The sequence below is a fragment of the Eschrichtius robustus genome, chromosome 2, assembly GCF_028021215.1.
Source record: "Eschrichtius robustus isolate mEscRob2 chromosome 2, mEscRob2.pri, whole genome shotgun sequence".
In the NCBI taxonomy this organism is placed as follows: Eukaryota; Metazoa; Chordata; class Mammalia; order Artiodactyla; family Eschrichtiidae; genus Eschrichtius; species Eschrichtius robustus.
Genome location: NC_090825.1, coordinates 126823825 through 126845487, shown reverse-complemented (window position 1 = coordinate 126845487; position 21663 = coordinate 126823825). Strand labels below are relative to the sequence as shown.

The 21663-nt window shown below is 54.8% G+C and overlaps 1 protein-coding gene across 8 annotated transcripts in view; it reads right to left on the bottom strand.

The window, feature by feature from the left end:
- Positions 1 to 59: 59 nt before the first annotated feature.
- The window catches only part of TCOF1 (treacle ribosome biogenesis factor 1), a 38504-nt gene continuing 16900 nt past the window's right edge, over positions 60 to 21663 (bottom strand). Inside the window, exons 14-26 of one of the 8 annotated variants that reach the window (XM_068536198.1) lie at positions 18677 to 18814; positions 18299 to 18484; positions 17965 to 18171; positions 10061 to 10244; positions 8793 to 8929; positions 7123 to 7236; positions 6568 to 6814; positions 6007 to 6092; positions 5285 to 5465; positions 2800 to 3360; positions 2037 to 2134; positions 1243 to 1286; positions 60 to 453 (exon numbers count right to left, since the gene is read on the bottom strand). In XM_068536198.1, coding sequence (XP_068392299.1) covers positions 1260 to 1286; positions 2037 to 2134; positions 2800 to 3360; positions 5285 to 5465; positions 6007 to 6092; positions 6568 to 6814; positions 7123 to 7236; positions 8793 to 8929; positions 10061 to 10244; positions 17965 to 18171; positions 18299 to 18484; positions 18677 to 18814 — 2166 coding nt within the window. In that variant the 3' untranslated portion in view covers positions 60 to 453; positions 1243 to 1259. Of the gene's footprint in view, positions 454 to 1242; positions 1287 to 2036; positions 2135 to 2799; positions 3361 to 5284; positions 5466 to 6006; positions 6093 to 6567; positions 6815 to 7122; positions 7237 to 8792; positions 8930 to 10060; positions 10245 to 17964; positions 18172 to 18298; positions 18485 to 18676; positions 18815 to 21663 lie in introns of those variants that run through there. The other 7 variants (XM_068536199.1, XM_068536200.1, XM_068536201.1 and 4 more) reach the window with 7 other exon arrangements.

Here is a 21663-nt window from a genome sequence, read left to right as displayed (position 1 = left end):
CTTCCAAGAATCAATCAATTGCAAAACGTTTGCCCCAGATGCAATGGGAACTCGCACCATTCCTTCAAGTCTTTTATTTTCTGAGTTATTACAAAAAACACACAAACAAAATGGGAGAAAACTGACAAAAAGAGGACAAAGCCTCAGCATAGCTGGAGACCAGGGGCATGGAAGGAGTCGCAGGCTGAGCCTCACTGGGTCTGCAGGGCAGAGGTGGAAAGTCCCGAGACCTCTGGGCATGTTGGGTCTGAGAAGGGAGGGGCAGGTCACTTAAAAAATATATATATATATTGTACATGTCCATACGAGGCATCCTTTGTCGGCACAGAAGTCAGGCCAGGGTCAGTTGAGTGGAGGTCACGGGAGCTGGGCGGGGTTCCTCCTCCTGGGACCAGCCTCTCTGCAGGGCTCACTGGCTTGGCCAGCATGGACACCGCAGCTGGCCATCATCTTCTGGGGAAGGAGGGGAAGTTAAAAATTCAATTCCAACCCTTGGTGGGCAGAGGGAAGAGGCATGGGGCTGGCCACCACTTGGCTAAGAAATCCCTGGGAGAAGGAAACGTCAGACTTCCTGACCTTTTTCTCCACCAGGGAGAACAAACTCAAAATCTGGCATCTCCTATGCAGGGAGGGGCATTAACTAACCACAGTGGATACTTGTCAGTGCTGACCATGTCCCAGGAACTGGGCTGAGTGCTTTAGAGCTTAATTAACTGCACTGAATCCTCACTACCAGCCCAGGCCTGTATTACCCCCCATTTACAGCAGGCTGGGGCCGGCTCAGCCAGGCGGATCACTAAACCACTTCACCACTACCTGGGAAGCACACAGCCATCAGAATGGCTTGTTTTGAGCAAATCATCTTCCTTCCCATGAGGAAATGCCTTCGAATTACAAAATCATAAGGAAAAGGAACTGGCAGTGGCAAGGGGGAGACTGAGCTGTATCCCACCTCAAGCCTTATCCTCATGTACAGAGGCACCAGCCCAGTGCCCACCTCCCACTGCACACTCAGTGTTGGTCACTGCCAGGACTGTCCCGGACACTTCTGATTCTACAGCTCCGGTTCCCGGCATCACCCACTGACCCTGAGGAATGCAACCTCTTTCTCCAAACCCCCTTCCCCTCAGGGCCTACCCACGAAGCCCAGTCTCCCCGGAACCACAGTGAATGCTGGGCCTGCCCTCCCACCCTCCCCGGGGAGCAGATGGTCAGCAGGGGTTCCCGGGTCAGGAAGTGCACCTGCCGCCTGGTGTCCCTCAGACAGTCTGCTCTGCCGTCTTCTTCTGTGAAGAGAGAAGTACGTATGAGAGGCTCCTGTACCTGAAGCATCTCCCCACCCACGCTGCCCCCACCAGGAGGGGATGTGACAGTTGTCTCCTGAGGATTCGTGGCTCTCCCAGAACAGATTTTGGGCATATAGAGATCCCAAGGGTAGGGATGGCGCCCCGTGTGCCCTGGAGGAAGGAGCTCAGGACTTTGCAGCAGCAGATGCTCAGCTTTTCTGACCACAGCTGAAGCCCTGCTGGCCACGTTGAGAACTGCGCCTGAGTATAAGGCGCTGAGGGCCCCCTGGCCAGGCGATCAGCCCTTGACATGCATGAAGCAGACTGTGTGTGTTTCTGTGGTGCAGATGCCCTGCCCGCTGGGGCACACACATCCCAGGGAACGTTTCCTCTCACCTGGAAACCTGCAACAGCCTACCTGGCCTCCCTGCCCCCCTGGGGGGCTCTACTTTCTTCACTTGTCAGAAGAATATCCTTCTATCTCACAGGCAAGATAGGGCCACTCCATGGTGCCCATGTGCACAGACCTCGTGCCCCTCAGGGTGACGCCCCACCCCTAGCTCTTCTCTAGTGTATCACAACGCACAAGCCCCCGTTCTGGACCCTGAGAATGGAAGGGGCACAGGGACCAGGTCTGGCCCACACGACCCCCTACCCTGACACGCAGAGGCTGGGGCTGATCACATTCACCCTGGGGACAGGGTTTGGGCCCCCTTTTCTCGCCTGAGACTCCTCAGGAACTCACTGTACCTTTTTCTTCTTTTTCTTCTGCAATGGTGAGTCAGGGTCTTTGGTTGAGGCCTTTTTTGCTTTCTTCTTCTTTTCTTTTTTTTCCTTGTCTTTTTTTTCTAAGGGAAGAAAGTAAACTTGCTAAACAACAGGTGTTAAGTCTTAAATGTTGGCGTCAATGTCGAGAGACACAGGAGGTAGGTCTCCAGGGGCCCTGGAGCTCTCTCCTCCCGATGCCCCACACCGTGGGGAGCCATCAAAGCACAGGGCCATAGGCCTTTGCGACCACCTGCCCTGGCCCTCGGGCCAGCCTCGTGATTTCTGCTCCATCCATGGACCACCTGGACTGTTACCATTTTCCTTTAACTCACTCTGTAAATCTTCTACACGCTTATTTTAAAAAGACCCTTTCAACCTGTAAATGGGAATGAGTTATCACCCATGGTACAGGGCCGGAGTGAGGGTTAAAGGCAGCCCTGCCGCACGCGGAGTCCAGCGCAGAGCGCGCTGAGGGGCAGCTGCTGCCCAGGAGCCTGGATCGCAGGGGCCTGAGCTGCAAGTGCGCGCGGCTGTGAGCACGCGCCCTGGAGCCGAGAGCACCTTCTCAGCAGTTGTGGCCCCTGTGCTGCGGCACCTGGTTCTGGCTTTGCCCATCCTGCCCCCCATGATGGACAAGCCATTCTCAGCCCCATCTCTGTGCTGGCTGAAGGCTGCCTGCCTGGGAGGTGACCGACAGCGCTCGGCGGGGCTGGGGAACGCGCCCCGGGCTGCACTGGGCACTTACTCTTGTCGGATTTCTTCTTCTCCTTCTTGCTCTTTGGGTTGCCTTGGTCTCCCCCCTCACCCTTCACCTTCCCCGGCTCCCCTTCTGGCTTCTCCTTGGCCCCTTGGGAGCCGGGAGACTCCTTCTCCTTCTTCTCCTTGATGTCACCACTCGCTTTGTCCTTCTTGGATTTCCCCTTGGAAGTCCTGGGGGCCTTTTCTGGGGAGACCGCACGCTCCCCACCATCCCCGGCCGCCAGCTGCTTCTTCTTCTTGCTCCTGGGGGCACCGGCGGCCGTCTGGTCTTCGGAGAGCTTCCGCTTGTTGCCCAGGCGGCCCTTCCGGCTGCCCTCCCGGTTGCCCTCCTTGGCGGCGTCCACGGCCTTCTTCTTCTCCTGCTCCAGCAGCTCCGCCAACACCTTCACCACCGAGGCCTGCACCTGCGCCTCACTCAGGGTCCAGGGCTCGCTCAGCAGGCGCCGGGTGATGTCGCTCTGCAGCGCCAGCATGGAGGCCTGGGGGCTCCTGGGCCCCTTCCCGGGCTTCTGGGGCTTCTGAGGTGTGGCGCTAGCCTCTCTTCTGCCTGTGGAGAGAGGACCCAGGGTCACGGATCTGAGAGAATCAGGAAGTAGACCTCTCGTGGCATGAAAGTCAAGGGGCTCCAGCATAGACCTGACCTCCTCTGATGCAGTAGAGGGGGACAGCGGGGCCCCGCTGGGTTTCCTGCTCACACCTCTCTGCCAGCTTCTAACTTAGAGCTCTTTTCTTGTCTCCTCACACTAAAAACTCAAGTTCAGGTTGGGGATGGAAATTAACTCCAGAATATTCATCAGTGGGCTTGAAATCTACCAACAAATCAAAGAATCTAACCGTCAGGATAGGGATAGTATCTTCCAGTCAGGAGCCCAGCGCTGGGAGGCAGGAGACCTGGGCTCTGGGTCTGACAACCAAACTCAGTTTCCCCGTTTGTAAAATGAGGGGTTAGATGAACTGTGAGCCCCCTCACCCCCATTCTAAATCACAGACTCATAATAAAAGCGAAGGCCACGCAGTCATTCAACTCACGCCCACCTGCACACAGTGGGCCCAGGGGTCCAGGTGGCGTGGCCTGGGGGTGCTGGGTGCAGTGAACATGCACATGGTGGCTGACTAAGCAGGTTTACTGCCTGCCAGAGTGACTCCTGCTGCAGCCTTTGTTTAGAATTTTCCACGCCTCTGCTCTCCTTTGATAATTGTATGCTGACTACACGTGTGAAAAACCTTCCACAGCCCCCTCTAAAATGTCTCCCTGTCACACCCGCCTCTCCCAAGGAGAAGAACGCTGGGGAAGAAAGTGAGCAATGACTCTGCTGAGCCGGCACCAGGCAAGATGCAACGAAAAGCCCAGGGACCGGGGGATGGGGGACTCAGCATATGTCCTGATGCCGCCCCAACTTCACAGGTGACTTGGCAGGTCTCAGCTCCATTCAGGGCCTCACAGCACAAGTGCGCTGACACCCTGGGCTCGGGGAGGTGCTGCTGGCTTGGCCCTGCTCCACGTGGGGAGGAGAGGGCTGTTCCCGGCAGTGTGCAGTGGGCCCTGCAGCAGCTCTGGCTCCAGAGCCCTAGTGGGCCAGGGGTGGTGGGCAGAGGGGGTCGCAGGACAGACGGAGGCCCAATTCAGTCCTCTGGTGCTTCTTGGCAAGGACAGGAGTTGGCTAGAGAAGGGAGCTGAGGAGGGCACAGGGTGCCACGGCAACCTCTCCCCCTGCAGCCCACTTCTCTACTTCCTGTCTACCAAACACCTTAGAACACCAAGGCCGGGGAACCCCTACAGCTGTCCCAGGTGTACCCTCTAAATGTCCCATAGCACTGGCACGGTCAGCGGTGGCTGATGCCCCAGGCCAGGTGACCTGAGCACTCCAGTCTGCCCTCCAAACACTGCGTGACCATTTTCCACATGCGCAATTTTCTACGTGACACCAATGGATGCATCAACCCCTGCCCTGTCTGGTTAACGCACTGAGGTCCAGAGAGGCCAGGGGCTCGTCTGAGGCTTTAGAGAACGTCAGTCCATAGCCTGGGGGCTTCGCCATGTGCTGAAGACTTCTCCAAACGTGGCCCCACCTTCTGTCTGAGCAACCCTGAGTCCTGACGTCCCGCACCATGAGCCTACTTGTTAGGAAGAAAAGTCAACACGGACAGCTAGAGAGAGCCAAGGCCTGCCCTGAAAGTCAAGGTGCACTTCCTCTAAGGCAGGGGTCACCCTACCATGTGCACCAGCATCCCACAGGGCTGGATAACCCAACCTCCAGGCTGCCCTAGACCACAGCAGCCAGCCTCCCGGGCGCAGGCCCCTGCCCTTTGATGAGCACCTCCAGGCCTGATGCAGGGGTACCAGGCCTCACTTGGGGAGGCCCTGTTGGCAGACAGGACCATGTTGGTGGGACGGCTCCTGAGGGAGGGAAAGGGGCCCCTGCCTTGTCCTTCCACATCCTGCTGTGTCCTTCCTGCAGCCCTTGACTCACCTGTTTTAGGGGACATGGTGCCTGCTGCTTGTTGGGGCTCCACTTCCTGCTTGCCGTCCGGGGCATCTCTGGTGGCCGGAGTAGAGGAAACCGAGGGGTTGGGGTCTGGCTTGGGAGTGGCCTTTGAAGCCTGGGAACTGGCTGGAGTCAGCCCAGGGGTCACATAACCTGAGAGGAGAGACTGAAGAAGCCCAGTGTGAAGAGGCCCAGCAGTGCATGGCCTGCTATGAGGACACCAGCACAGGGACCCCGAGGGTTGGGCCAGCCCTACTGGGCGGTGGGCACATCAGCCCTCTGTGCGTACCTCCTGCACTATTTTAATTAATATATAGTTTTAACAGGCACATTTAAAAAGGAAACTTCTTATTACTAACGCAAATGGAAAAGCACTAGCATTTGCCACGTACAGATGATAACCTTAAAAGAAATCCCATCTGTTAAAGAACGTTTTTATATGGGGATCACCTAAATCAAGGTAAGCCCTGTCTATAGACCCCAAGAGTCCGCTACTCACGACTTTATGCTGAAAAGGGGCCTCGGGGCAGGAGCCAGCCTGGCTCCACACGGAAAGGACCCTGCCCAGGGCCCCTGGGAAGAGGAAGAGCCCAGACCCATGAGCCAGGGGGTGGCCTCGGCCTACGACTGCATAGGTGGGCAAGAGCCGGGCCTGGGGCTCCTGCCCCAAGGCCCCCAAGGTTGCCAGCCCCTTCCCTCGCGGTTACCTGGGAAGGTGCCACCACCTCATCATCGCTGGACTCTGCTGTGGTCTCTTCCACCAAGGTCTCCCTCCTGGAGGGGGCGGGGCCTACTGGAGAAGCACAGGTATCCTACTGGGAGTCCCAGGTACCCTTTGCCAGCTAGACAGGCCAGAGCCCTCAGGAGGGCCCCAGGGCGGCCTGGTCCCTGTGTGCGTGCCTCACCCTCCGCCCACGGCTTCGTCTGCTCCCACTGCTCCCTTCCAAGGTCTACTGCTCTTCACAGCATTCCAAGTGAGACACCTGAATGCCAAAACCTTCTACTTCCCAAGGGAGCCATGACCCTGGGATTTTGGGGGCTCAGTTAGGGGAGGTTGATACCAGAAAGCTGGGAGTGGCCAAACAGCCGAGTAGGAAGACCTCTAACATCATGTGGACCAACTCTGTTACGGGGTTGTGCAGCTGGGTAAACTGAGACCCTGTGTGGGATGGCTAGGCCAAAGTCGCAGAACAAGTGGAGGTGCAAAGCAGAGGCCTGAGCCGAGGGCTCCACCAGGTCCCCCAGCCTTTCCCTCCCAGGACCCTCACCTGGCCTGTGGGTCAATGGGGCCACCTGGGGCACCTCAGCATCTTCTTCACTCCCTGAAGAGCTGCCACTGCTGTCCTTGCTGTCACCTGAGGTCCCAGAGGCCTTGGCCTTGGGGCGTCCCGAGGGAGTGGCTATGGCCCGCTGGGTTGCAGGAACCTCAGGCTTTCTGAGCTTGTTGGCCCCTCTGGCCTGCGCGGGGGTGCTCTGGGGACTCGTCATGGGCAGTGTTCCCAGAGCACTGTCGGTCTAATTTGGTGAGAGGAGAAAGGGTGAAAGGAAAAATTAGGGGAAATAAGATCTGGCGCTTACTGAACACCTCAGTTAAGGACCAGGCACCGTGTTAGCTGCTTCGCACACAGGCCTCATTTAATCCTCCCACAACTCTCTAAGATGGGCAGCAGAAGCCCGGGAGGTAAGTGCGTGTGCTAAGGCCAGTGCTGGTAAGTGCTGGTGCTGGGACTCAGGCCCCTGCCTGGGCCCTGCCTTCTACCCTCTGCGGTCTGTGATGACTGTCCCCTCCAGAGTGGGGCCTGGCCCCCGGCTCCCCAGCTCACCCCACTTGAAGACAGGGTCCTGGCAGCAGGAGGCTGGGCCTCACTGGCTTTCTGGGCAAGGACCTTCAGGGCAGCCTGGGTCAGCGGGAGGTGAGCTGGGTTCCTCTTTGTCACCTGTGGACAGCCAAAGGCAGCCCTGAGACTCCCGGGTTCCTGGGATGCCATCATGCCACAGCCTGGTCAGATCCTGTCTGGCTGGGGTGGAAGGGGACCTGTAGCTGCAAGAGGAACCTGGGGCTGGAGTGGAGGACTGAGGGGCAAAGGGGCAACGCCACCATCTGGGCAGAAAATGGTGTCAGGCTTCAGGTTATGAGCTAATCATAGCGTTCTCAGAGGTCCAAAGACAGCTCCCAGCCCAGGGGAGGGAAGCAGCTCAGGCTCCACCGGAGGCCCCACCACTCAGCCTGAGCCTCTAGCCTCGTGGCTGCAACAGCCTCCTTAATGGTCTCCCTGGTGCCACTCCTGCTTCCCACACACGGCAGCAGCCAAGGAGAGAGAACGGAACGAGACCTGGGTGTGATCCCTCGCAGAAACCTCCAGGCCCCCCGCGGCCCTCACCATGGGTTGTCAGGCCTGGCCCCTCCACCCCAGCTTCTTCCAGCTCTCGAACGCCCAAGTGCTTCCCCAGAGGTCCCTGCACCCGGGACTCCCTGCTTGGAGGGCTCCCCAGCTCGCCCAGGCCTGGCTGCTTCTCCGGCCTCAGTGCTGCCTCCTCTGGGAGGCCACCCCGGCCCGTCCTTTCTAAAGCACGTCATCCCCCTGTTCCCTAGTTGGTGAGTACTTTAACTTTTGGTCTCCTTGTTTAGTGGCTGACCCCTGCCGTGGGAACGCCACGAGGGCAGGGGCGCTCCTTGTCTTCTTCCTGTTGTATCCTCAGTGTCCCACATGGACAGATGCTCAGCACCATCTGCTGGCTGAACGGCCAAATGGATGCAGGTTGCTGGGTGCCGTGACCACAAACCAGCCACCCACTCAGCACCCATGCTCCCAGGAAGCTCTTTTTGAGCTGTAGCTCGTGATGAGCCCCTCTGAGTGGAGGTGCCCAAGTCCTGCTGCTGCCTCCCCAGCTCTCCCTCCTCCTGCCTTCTCAGAAAAAAGGGGCGGGTACAAGGGGTCAGGGAAGCAAACCCTACAGTCCTGAGAGCAATGGATTGGGAGGCAGGAGCCCCGATTCTGACCCTGCCTGATCCTGGACACGTCTCGACCCTCTTGCTGAGGGCGTGGTGCTCAGTTTCATCATTTGAATGATAAGCCATTAACTCTCCCCTGCCCAGTTTTTAAGTTTCAGCAAGGACCAAATAAATAAAAATGCACTGAAAACCGTGAAGGCTGGGAAGAACACTCATGGTCACTATGACAAACACTGACAACGGCAAACTTTTGTTCAAACCGGGAGAGAAAAAACAAACCAAAGGCCTGACATTGCTAAAAAAGCTGCTGAGGGACTCAAGGAGCAGGGCTGGCTCTTCCTGGGCGCCACGTGCCAGATCACGCAAGGCTAATTTGGGAGCGTGGATCAGGGCTACGGCCAGGCCAGGAAAGGCTGTGGCTTCGAGGGCGTGGGTGAGAGCAACTGCGGTGCCACCCAGAAGCCCTGTGGGGAAGTGGGGGCAGAGGAGGGAGCCCCTCAGCCCTGCTAGCCGGACAGCGCCCCCCGGCCCGTCAGGTACCTGAGTGGTTGGCGTCTCCTGTTTCTTGCCTTCAGACGCCCGACTGGTGTCCTCACTGCTGCCGGCCCCCACCATGCTGGCTCTGAGGGCTGCCCTGGGGTGGGCCGTGGGCACAGTCGCCACGCTGGTCCTAATGGCTGAGATGGAGCGGGAGGGGCTGTGTCAGGGCACAGGAGCCTGTGGCCTCCCCAGAGAAGCAACACTCAATCTCTCAGCCCATCCTGGGGACCTGGCGCGGTGCCCGGGGCCTGTGTGGTAGAAGCCCGTTAAATCCCCTCCCGAGCCTTCCAGGTAGGATCTGCCACTGTCTCCACATCACAGGGAGATGACACAACTGCTGTGGCTGTCACCCCAGGCCTCCTCCTCGGCCCCTCCCCACCTTCAGCCCCCGCCGCTGGCCAGGCCGCTCCTCCTGAGCAACAGGCAGAGCACTGGAGCCAAACGTGACTCTCCACGCATGTAAAACAGTCTCTCCTGAGGACAGCCTTGGTCATGTGCAGAGGCTCGATTACACACGTCCACTGCAGCACTGTTCATGACAGCCAAACACCCCAAACAAAACCCTCAGCTTCCTCCAACGCGGCGCTGGCTAAGCGAACTGCGGGATCTCACCCCAGTGACCACTCTGTAGCCAGCAGGCATCACGCTGTAAATATGTAACGTCACAACATACCAAATAAAGATTACTGAGCGTATGTACAGTGTGGTCTCACTAAAAACACATGGCATTATCTTAGGTTTTTGTAAAGTTAATAGTTGTAAAATGTTAACAGTAATTATTCTGGACAGTGGGATTCCAAGTGAGGTTTTTTCTTTTGTGCTAATCTGCATTTCTTAATTAGCCTACCAAGATCAGGTATTAATATCTTCATTAAAAAGTGTTCTAGTAATAATAATAGTAATTAACCATTTTCTTGCTATCACTGTTAGAATCACAGATTGTCAAAAGTCAAAGAAATTCCAGATCTGGTCCTGTCTCCAGGAATCTTTCCCTACATGTCTCTGTTTAGGGATTACCTACCCCCCCTTTACATGCCACCAGGAACGGAAGGCTCACTACCTCACAGCCCTCTCCATGTTCAGTCAGTCAGTTGTTACAAAGCTCTTCCTTATACTACAAACCTGGTCCCTGCAGCTTCTAGCCTCTGGTCTGGGTTCTACCCTTTGGAGCCAGCACAGAGGGTGTGTGTGTGTGCACGCGGGTATGTGTGCGTGTGTCTGGCAGTTGCAGCAGGGGAGTCAGCCCTGCACAGTGGGCCTGTGCTCACCAGGAGTCAAGCACTGCGTAGCGGGGATCACGTCCTCATCCTCACTCTCAGAGGAGCTCCTGGGTGTGCTCTCTGAGGCCTGGGCCTTCCTCGGGGTGCTTGTAGCTTGGGCTTGGGCGGGGGTAGCAGCTGGGCCAGCTGGACTACGATTAGGGTCGACAAAAATCAGAGGGGTTTTAATCACCTTGAAAAACAAAAACAAAACACACCCCCCCAGTGATTAAAGGCTTGGCCAGGGGAAGAGGAAGGGGAAGGTGGGTAGGGGAGGGTTTTGTAAGGCAAGGGGTCCAGAGAGCTTGGGGTGGCTGGGCACAGTCAGAGGCCATTCTAGCTGCCCAGGGCACTCCCAGCTCACTCCCAGCCCACGCACCCGCTGAGACCCCACACAGCACCTCACAGCTCACAGGAGCCCATCTGACCCTCACATAAACCCCTGAGGTCAGCGGCGTTAGCTCCACCATACAGATGGGAAAGCCACAAGTCCAGAGAGGGGAGGAGAGTTGCCCAAGGTCACACGGCCCAACGGAAGCAGAGTCAGGGCCAGAATGTGCAGTTCAGCTTCCCTCCTCTGGCTGACTTCAGAGAGACGCCTGCCGCATGGGGCGCTCCGAGCAGCGCCCCCCTCAGTAGCCTGGCTGTAATACATGATTCACTGGGGAGTGGTTCACAGTCTAGTTGCCCCCATGCCCAAGAGTCTGATGCCGCCTCCTGAGGGGGCGGCCAGGACGCAGCAACCCAGCTACATCGGCCCAGTATCTTCAACAAATAAACTGCACAGGGAAAATCAACAGAGTAAGGCCGAAGGGACCCAGTACAGTGTGTGGCTCTTCCATGGACTCCTATTTGACCACGCCAGATATAGAAAACGTCATTCATGAGACAACTGGGGAATGGGGACACCTACTAGGTGGGTCAACTTTTTAGAGATTGTGCTTAAAAAAAAAAAAAAAAAAAGGAGGGATTCAGTGTTGTTGGGGAAGTGAGTTGAAGGTTTGGATGAAACGAGCTTGGTCACAAGTTCAGAACTACCAAAGCTGGGGGTGGTACTTGGGGGCTCTGTACACTGTTCTATCTGTGGGTATGCTTTGCATTTTCCAGTGAGACACTGAAACGAAGAGAAAGAAAGCAGCATCACCTGGTGTTCTACGGACGCCTGGGAACCACAGCTCCAGTGAATATGCCCACTGCACAGAAGGGCATCTGGGGAGCCTACTTTCCAGTCCCCAAAGGTCAGGTCTGGTCTGGGTTCTGGCCCCACCCCCACGGGGAGAGGAGAGCGGCAGGCGGGAGCTGCCCACGGCCACGGCCACGGCCTGGGACCCAGGTCTCTGACCACCTCCCGAGCCTGACTTCACCTCCTCCCAGGGTGCTGCGGGAGAGGTAAAGTAAGAAGGAAAGCAGAAAGGGGCCCACCCAAGGGGGGAAGCTCTGCTGGGCTTGGGCCCTTCCTACCCCTGCCAAACGGCCTCCCCCATGGCTGCTCTGATCTACCACTTCCAGAGCCTTCCTTCCCACGTGATGAAAGAGAGAAGATGGAAAGTGGGAGAAGGCTTACAGTTGAGGGAGGGGGGATCTATATATATGTGAGAAGACAGAGGAACAGATTGTCGGGGACGAAGAGAGGCAGCAAGCCCACTGAGGCAAACAATAGCGTCTGGGATGTTAAAAGCAGCTCCGCAGCAGAAGCCTCCGCCCTGTTCCACCTGCCCACGCCGTGCACCCCTCCCTCCCCCGGGCTGGGGGCTGGGCAGGGGGCCTGGCTTTGGGGGGCAGGGCACGAGGGGGACCCTGGCTGAGCCCTGGACTGGGGAGGAGGCTTCAGAAGGAGGGCTGTGCTGCCCAGGGGTATGTGGGATGCACTTCTGATCCCACCTCTGCCACGACCTCACCTTGTGGCCCAGCCCCTGAGCTTCGTGGGCCTTACTCTCCCACCTGTTGAAAGGGCTATTAGTAACCCCAGCCTGGGCTCACTCACCGGAGGGCCTCTGGTCTGCCCAGTACACACAGGGGTGACAAGGGCCTTCTTTCTGGGGTACGTCAGAAAAGACGCACTGGAAATGGAAGCAGCCCGAACATCTGGCTGGATACCCCGTGTAGGTGCTGGGCAGTGAGGGCCCAGAGGGAATGTAGGCACTCCTTTCCTACTACAGGGTCTGACGTCTGTAGGACCAAACCCGGGGGCCTTCTAGAAGTCACAGCTGAGCGCATCACAAGAGTGCCCTCGTTCCAGTCTGGGGCAGAGCAGGGGTCGGGCGGATTGGCCCAGGCTGCTGACCCCAAGGCCATGAAGGCACCCGAGCTCTGGATGGCAGCACTTCTCCAAAGCCTCTCCCAGAACTGCCTGGGACTGGTTAGCAGATCCTGGGCCCACTCCACCCCAGGGAGATGAGAAATCCCACTCCCAGGGATGTGGCCTGAAGCCTCCATGGTTCACCAGCCCCCAGGGAATCTCACCCCAGGGGTTGAGAAGGCTGAAGCTCAGCGAGGGCAAGTGGCCCTACCCAGGGTGACCAGCAAGCTGGTATCAGAGCCAGGGCTGGAAGCTAGTCCTCCAGGCACCAGACAGGAACTCCTTCCAGGACCAACCATGCTAAGCCTCTGATTTAACACCCTCATTTAGCTTCTTACAGGACTCTTCTTTCTTTCTGACTCAACCTGGAACTCTGAAGGCAGGGCCTTGTGTTTTTAATTTGGTACTTACCCCAGGCCCCAGCACAGACCCTGGCCTGGGGTTAATGCCAGCACAGCAGGGCTGAGCCACGGACCACCCCCTGAGGTGCCCATCAGAGCAAGGGGGCAGGCCCCATCCCCTGCATGGGGGGAGGTTGAGGCACGGTGAGGGGGCCTGGGAATGGACCACATCCCCTCTCTGCCTCCCAGCCTGGGGCTCTGCCCACCACCCTGGGATCAATCCCTTTCCCGCATGGACGGGCTAATAATAAAAACAGTGAAACTCGTCAACAGAGAAGTGCCTGATAAACGCATAATAACGATAATAATCATAATTAGTGAGCTGGGGATTAAGGAGATAAAAACCCCCCAGTTAGGAGGAGGCTGCAGCTTCCCCGAGCTGTGCCGTCTTCCCTGAATCCTCCCGGGGAACGCACAAAGTGCTGACTTTTTTCTTTCCTCTTTTTTAATAGGGACTCCAGAATACTGAGGACTAACGTACCAATTAAATGGCTCAGTTTAAGCATGATGTTCATATTAATTGTGTTAGGCCACCCCCGCAGAGAAGGGCGAAGCGGCCCCCTCCCTCCCAGCTGTTTCGATCCTGCTCAGAGAAGGGGGCAGCCTCCAAAACGCTCCACAGAGAGCCAGAGGGCAGTGTCCAAGCCCTGCTTCCTTCCTGCCATGGAGAGGGGAGTGTCGGGGTAGTGCCAGGGAGCGGACAGCCTGGGTTCAAACACCGGGTCTGTCCCCTTGCTACAGCCCTGTGACACCAGGGCAGCTCACCCAACTTCTCTGGGCCTCATTCCTTCCTCCTCAAAATGGGAATAAAAGAAGCACCTATCCTCATAGGTCTGTTGTGGGGATTAAACAGAACAATGAAAGTATGGGGCCTAGCACAGTCCTTGGCACTCAGGAAGTGACCAGTGGTAGACGGAGTTGCTCATGGTTATTTTTCTAATCTAGGCTATTAAGGAGAGAAAGGCAGTGAGCACCCCAGCACTGGGGGTGTGCAAATGGCATCTGACTCTACCGATGGACTGATTAGCACGTGGTACGATATCTAAGGGGAGCTGGTTTTTTTTCGGCTGCACCGCGTGGCATGCCGAACTTCCCCGACCAGGGATGGAACCTGTGCCCCTTGCATTGGAAGCGCAGAGTCTTAACCACTGGATCACCAGGAAAGTCCTTAAGGGGAGCTGGTTAAGGAGACCCACTGTTCTGGAGGTTGCGGGCTCCAGCATCTCTGAAGGGCCTGGCAGAAGCTTCTAGGAACTTGGGGCTAGAGGAGGACAAAGGGCAGTGCCAGCTGCAGGCAAGGCCTGGGGTTCACACAGAAGCTCAGACACCTGCCAGGTGAAAGTGGGCCTCTGGAGTTGGGCAGACAAGGTGGGCTTGGTCCCGTCCTCAGGGGTAGAGTCAGGGGAGGACGGCTGACAGCGTGTGAGGATGGGCTGCAGGTGCATGAGTGCGGTCTGGGACCAGGCCTGTGGGGTTCTGACAGGCCCTGCAGAGAAGGCTCCTGGTTCCCAACAGGAAGCAGGGGTATCAGCGTCTGCCCCTTCCTTGGCTCCTTATGGGTCATAGGAGTCTGGGGAAATCACTTCAAGTTGTTGGGCCTTGACTCCTGATGCACCACCACGTGCCCTCCTGCGTTTACAGGCCCTCCCTGTCGGGCGGCACGCTGTGTACCTGCGCCAGCATGCAGAGCGGGGAAGCAGGACTGCCACCCTGTCCGTTCACAGCTGAAACAGCCGGGCCTCAGCATGGTTCAGGCGAGCCCGGGCCCTGGAGCTGGAGGGCGGGGGAGCCGGCTCTGACCCTACACCGTCTGGCTCTGCTGCCTGCCTACCGGGGTTATTGTGAGGATGAAGGTGTTAAAACAGAGGAGAGAGCTCAGGAAACTGGGAAGTGCTATTTAAGTGGGACAGATCTGCTCCCGCGCCCGGGCCCACCACCCAGCTCTGAGCCTGAGTGTCCTCAGAGACAAGGCCTGGACGACCTGTCTCGCTGGCAGCTCATCACTGCTGGCTGAGGACCCCTCTGCCTTCTTCTCCGGGGGCGCTGGGGCCAGGGTCTTGCTTCTGGCAGTTTTGGAGTTACCCTCCTTCTGACGGGACAAGCATATGGTGGGTGAGGGGGCATTTGTTAGCCGAGGGGCAGCACCACTGAGAGGCTGGGGTGGGGAAACCACGGCCAGCGAGCAACGACCCTCAGTCTCCGGGGAAGATAGCATGACCCCCCTATATACACACAGGGGGCACAGCTGCTGGCCCGGCATGCCTCACAGCCACTGGGAACACAGGTCTCCACTCTGTCTATCCTTCCTACAGAGCTGACTCTGAACGTGAAAGGGATGTGTGAGTCAGACATCACTAAAACCTGAGGGCTGGCGTGCTGTTGGCCGGGCATTGGAATAAGAGGTGACAGTGGCCCGGGACAAGGTGGCAGGGGTGGGGCCAGTGGCCCCAGCACAGCTCACATCTGGCTGTCACACCTCCAGCTAAAAGCAGGAGTTGGCTGAGTGTTCCGAGCGGCTGTTATCCCCTCCTGCCGGACCAGGCATAAATGAGGGGGGCGGGCTGGCTGGGAAGAGCCGTCAGGAGCCAGAGGACGACTCAGAGAGCAGTGACTAATCAGCAAGGTGCTGGCGGTGACCAGCTCAGGGGAGCCCAGGTAGGTGCAGAGGGCAGCTCTGGGCCTCCCTACTGGTGCGAAGGCCCCACTTTCACCACTCAGAAAAGCAGGACTCATGTTGCCTGAGCCTCAATTTCTTAAGAAAAGCTAGAAGATCCTGATTTGTGTATTTCCCAATTTTTAAAATGAATCAACTACAATGCACACTGCAACAGCCACGCCCCCATGGCTTCCTTGTTCACAGAACCCTGACTCTGTTCTGGGGGTCCCCACCACAGACTTTGGAGAGGGTGGCTACTTCTCCTAGCCAATCACAGGAACTGCAGGCCTCTCATCAGTGAGTGACTTTTTTGGGGGGTGGCAGGGGGCGGGCAGGGCACTGAGTCACTGATGATGTTGAGCTGAAGGACAGATGATGCTGAGCTGAAGGAACGACCTTTACAGACACCTTAACCTGAAACATCGTGCACTGAGATAACCAATCCCCTTAGCATCTAAGCGCTTGTGAAGTAGCTCTTGTTTTCTCCTGCAGATTAGGATGTCCCGACTGATATAATAACCTGTTTAAAACTTTACAGGGACTTCCCTGGTGGCGCAGTGGTTGGGAATCTGCCTGTCAATGCAGGGGACATGGGTTCGAGCCCTCGTCCAGGAGGATCTGACATGCCGTGGAGCAGCTAGGCCTGTGCGCCACAACTACTGAGCTGTGCTCTGGAGCCCACGAGCCACAACTGCTGAGGCCCACGCACCTAGAGCCTGTGCTCCGCAATGGGAGAGGCCACCACAATAAGGAGCCCACACACCGCGGTGAGGAGTGGCCCCCGCTTGTCGCAACTAGAGAAAGCCCAAGTGTAGCAATGAAGACCCAATGCAGCCAAAAAAAATAAAAATAAAAAACAAACAAAAGAAACTTTACAAAAAGCACCACAGTCCAAAACATGGCTGGGACCCTTGTGTCTTAGTCTGGCATTTAGGCCCCCATAAATGTTACTGGTAACAAGCAACTAGAAGTGACTATTGCCTACAGGACAGCTGGCCTTTGCTGAACCCACCTGACTTTACAACCCCCCTCCCTTTCCACACTCCCCTCCCCAACCTGGAGGGTCTGTCTCTACTTTTGTGTCTAGGGAACCCCAGGTCTTCCTCCAAGCTCAGCTCAATCCTCTCGTTTGGCCTCTCAGACACTTGTTTTCCCAGCACCATCAGAGCACAACCAGAACATTCTCCAATAATCCGGTCACCTTGTCTTGCCCTACAGACTATATGCTCCTTGAGGGCAGGGCCAACATCTTTCATCCCTTTGTCCCTATCAATAAGACAGCGTGTTCAGTAGTGGTCTGATGCACTGAAGGCAGAGAGGTTAGTGCTAGGAGCACTTACACTTCTTGGTGCTTGTTTACTCATGAAGAAAACAGAAATCTAGGAGGGGCTAGAGCTCAGCGTGGAACAGGGATTTCCAGCTTCCCTTAAGAAATGGAAGCTCAAGGGACTTCCCTGGTGGCGCAGTGGTTAAGAATCCGCCTGCCAATGCAGGGGACACGGGTTCGAGCCCTGGTCTGGGAAGATCCCACATGCCGCGGAGCAACTAAGCCTGTGCGCCACAACTACTGAAGCCTGCGTGTCTAGAGCCCGTGCTTCGCAACGAGAAGCCACCACAATGAGAAGCCCGCGCACCCCAACAAAGAGTAGCCCCTGCTCTCCGCAACTAGAGAAAGCCCGCGTGCGCCCAGCAATGAAGACCCAATGCAGCCAAAAATAAATGAATAAATAAATAAATTAATAAATAAATAATAAAAAAAAAAGAAATGGAAGATCTGGCCTCACAAAGGGTCCATCTCCACCAGGCCACAACTGGCTGGAGCTGACAGGGACTGCTTTTCTAGATGAGACAAGGGCTCTCCAGTTTGTACTGGTTGCCACCACTCCCTACTGTCTCTCCTGACACCAAGGCTCCATGTCAGTTGCCATCTATCACCTCTACTAGGCCTGAGCCCGTCGTTTCCATCACATGTCTGAGCCCTGCGAGTCCTGGAGTTTGTCACCCTGAACTTCTTCTGTGCAAGCAGACAGAGGGAAAATGGTCAAGATAAAAGTCGGTTGCTCATTCCTTCCCTCTCCCCACTCCCCAGGCTTCACGTTAAGCTAGAAGAGCTCTCCTTGAGAGATACACAGGCCTACAGGAGGCCCCAGGCCCAGGTGAGGGATGTGACTTCCTCCAGCTTCCCAGGGCCTCATGGTACCTGCGTCACAGTCCAAGCCTCCTCATGGCCCTCTGTGACATCTTTGGGGGCTTGGCGGGAGTTGCTGGCCTAGCATTCCATGGGGCTGGTGTGCCCACTCGTGCTGTGGAGGCCTTGGTAGATATGGGAGTGCATAGGACACCTTTCATCAGGGAGGCCTTGGTTAGGGGGTTTCTACAGCAGGTTTCACCTAAGGAGACATGGGGGACAGCAGCTGGGGGAAAGGATCCTGGGGTCAGAGCCTTAATCTGGTCTTAATTCCTTCTTCACCTGGCCCTGAACCCACGTTCTGATGCAGGAGTAGGTGGCGGTGGCTCAGAGGCCTGGCACTGTAGCTGCTTCCTCATGAGGCCTCACCTGGGCTGGGGGCACAGCTGCCGGCGTCTCCCCGTCACTGTCTGACTCCTCCTCGCTGCTGCTCTCCGAGTCCTCTTCCCGCTTCCCGGCCTGGGCGGCTGGGGGTCCTGCCTTCGCAGGGGGTGCTGGGGCCGCCCCTTTCCTGGGGGACCCCTTGGTGGAGGCTGAGGCAGTTCTGACCTGGGGGGTCTTCCCTGAGGGCTTCGCCTGGAGTGAGAGAAGCGGAGTCAGGGAAGGGAGACGGGAGATGCATGGGGCATGTGTAGCTGTGCTGTGGGCGGCTCCTGGCACAGAGGGGAAGCACAGGGCTGCTCTCTGCCCTCCCGGGCCTCACCTGAGCGGGCGCCTCCCCCTCACTGTCCGACTCCTCCTCACTGCTCTCCGAGTCCTCCTGTGGGCCCCTGACCGGCCCCAGCTGGGCCTGGGCTGCTGCAGCCAGTGCCTTCCCCACAGCCGGCACAGACACCTGGCCCCTGCCCGAGACGGCACTGCTCTGGGGGGCTCTTGCTGGTGGCTTTACCTGAATCATGAGGAGGGAACAGTATTGGGGAAGGAAGAGGAAAGCGCAGTTCCCCTTAAGTGAAGCCCCACCCAGGGCATGGCTGTGGGGAGATCACTCCCGCCTGTGCAGGACCCTTGTCCAGGCTGGGGCCACTGCTTGGCCTCCTCTCCATCCCACCCCGGCACCTCTTTTGGCACTGGTCCTACTTGCCTTGGCTGGGGACCCCAGTTTGGCTTGAGCAGCTGCAGAAACCCCTTTTCCAGGAGCTGATGCTGCCCCTTTGGCTGAAGCCACTCTGGTGGCAGCTGGGTTGGCTTTGGTCTGAGGGGTTTTCACTGAGGTCTTCACCTGGAAGGAGAAAAGGGAATTACGGAAAGGGGGTGAGATGCAATAGAGCAGGTAGCCAAGAATGCCGATTCCGGAGTCAGATGCCTGAGTCCGGATTCTGGCTCCTCCAGTAATAGCTGTGTGAAACTGGGCAAATCATTTGACCTCACTGGGCCTCAGTTTCCTCCTCTATAAAATGGGAATAAATGAGGCCTACCCATAGGGAGGGTGAGGATTAAATGGGAGATTCCCAGTGTTTAACACAGCGCCTGGCACACAATAAGCACTCAAACTTATTACTGTGAGAACTTTTCTTACTGTTAGCTAAGTATAAGACTACCCAGAGCAAAGGTGTTTTCCAGGCTCCCTTTTAGCTAGGTGGCCATGTGATTAACTTCTGGCTAATGGATGTAAGTCAAGCATACATTTGACTTTCTTACACACGTAGGAAATGTGTCTTCTTCCTCTCTGCTGCCTGGAATGCTGAGGTAACAGCTGGAGCTCAAGCAGCCATCTTAGTCTATGAGATGGGAGCCAAGTACTCAGGATGGCAGAACAAAAAGGAAAACCACTGTTGTTTGAGGTTTTCTTCAGCTTAACCTAACCTAAACTGATATTCAAGGAATCCCCTAAAAGCTTGTCAGGGTCTATAAACAGAACTATAGACATAAGAGCAACAAAGAGCAAAATCCTTGATAAGAGTGTGAAAGCAAGCCTTGCTAATGTGAAATCGGATGAGGAATTTGGCATCATCTCAAGGCCCCTGTCTCCTTCAGAGATGTCATCTGAACAGTGATATGCCCTACAACCCAGCTTCCCTCATTCACATGGGACCAAGTGAAATTATCAGTCATGAATTGAAGAAAGAAAATTCTTTAAAGCATGGACTATGTATGACTAAGGCTAAGGTGGTTAGCAGCACAGAACTCAAGTCATCCAGAGGGGAGTAATGTTTTTTACATAGACTTACAGAAACAAAACAAAAGAAACCAAGTCTAAGTTGACCTAACAAGTCTTAAAAGTTTAAAAGAACTGAAATCATACAAAATATATTCTCCAGCCACACAGGATTAAATCAGGAATCAACAACAAAAAGAAATCTGTGTAATTCCATATATTTGGAAGTTAAGCCACTTCTTAATAATACAAAGAATAAAAATTAAAAAATACAACATTTCAAAATTCATGAGACAAAGCTAATGCAGTCCTCAGAAGGGAATTTATAGCTTTAAATGTTTACATTAGAAAGAAAGAGCTAAAATCAAAAATCTAAGATTCCAGGGACTTCCCTGGTGGCGCAGTGGTTAAGAATCCACCTGCCAATGCAGGGGACATGGGTTCGAGCCCTGGTCTGGGAAGATCCCACATGCCACGGAGTAACGAAGACCGTGCGCCACAACTACTGAGCCTGCACTCTAGAGCCCGCGAGCCACAACTACTGGAGCCCACGTGCCACAACTACTGAAGCCTGCACGCCTAGAGCCCATGCTCCACAACAAGAGAAGCCACCGCGATGAGAAGCCCACACACCACAATGAAGAGTAGCCCTCGCTCACCGCAACTACAGAAAGCCCGTGCCCAGCAATGAAAACCCAACACAGCCAAAATAAATAAATTTAAAAAAAGAAAAGAAAAAAAAAACTAAGATTCTACCTTAAGAGGCTAGAAAAAGAAGAGCAAATCAAACTCAAAGTAAGGAAAGAAATAATAAAGATCACAGTGGAAATTAATGAAACAGAAAACAGGAAAATGATACAGAAAAATCAATGAAGCCAAAAGTTGTTTCTTTGAAAAGAATGAAATTGATAAGTCTTTAGCTAAACTTACCAAGAATAGGACAGAAGACACAAATTACCAAAAATTAGGAAAGAAAGCAAGACATCACTACAGACCCTATAGATATTAAAAGGATTATAGGGGAATATTATGAACAAATTTATGTTAACCAATTAGACAACTGAGATGAAAACGGACAAGTTTCTAGAAAGGCACAAATTATTAACTGTGCACAGAATTATTAACAGGTACAAAATATAAACTGATTCAAGAATAATAAAATCTGAATATACCAATATCAATTAGAGAAATTGACTTAGTAACTAAAAATCCCCCCCGCACACACACACAAGCAAAAAGCCCAGGCCCAGTTGGCTTGACTGATGAATTCTATTAAGAAAGAAATAATACCAATCCAACACAAACTCTTAGAAAACAGAACAGAAAATACTACCCAACTAATTTTATGAGGTAGTATCACTCAATACCAAAGCCAAGCAAAGATATCACATGATATCTACAGACCAATATTCTTTATGAACACAGACACAAAAATCCTTAACAAGTGATTTGCAAACCAAATCCAGCAACAAATAAAAAGGAATATACACTATGACCAAGATGGATTTATCCCAAGAATGAAACATTGATTTAATACCTGAAAATCAACTAATGTAACACATATTAACAGAACAAAGGGAAAAAAATCACTTCAATAGAGAAAAAGTATTTGATAAAAACCTAACTCCAATTCATGATAAGAACTCTCAACAAATTAGAAATAGAAGGAAACTTCCTCAACCGGATCAAGGGCATCTATGAAAAACCTACAGCTAACATCACACTTAAGAGTGAAAGACAATGCTTTACCAGTAAGATTAAAAACTAGGCAAGGATGTCTGCTCTCATCACTACTATTCAACATTTTACTGGAGGTTCTAGCCAGTGCAATAAGGCAAGAAAGAGAAAAGCCATCTGGATTAGAAAGAAAAAAGTAAAACTGCCCTTAATTTGCAGACATGATCCATATAGAGAGAATCCTAAGGAATCTACAAAAGCCACTAGAACTGGTAAGCATGTGTAACAATGTCACA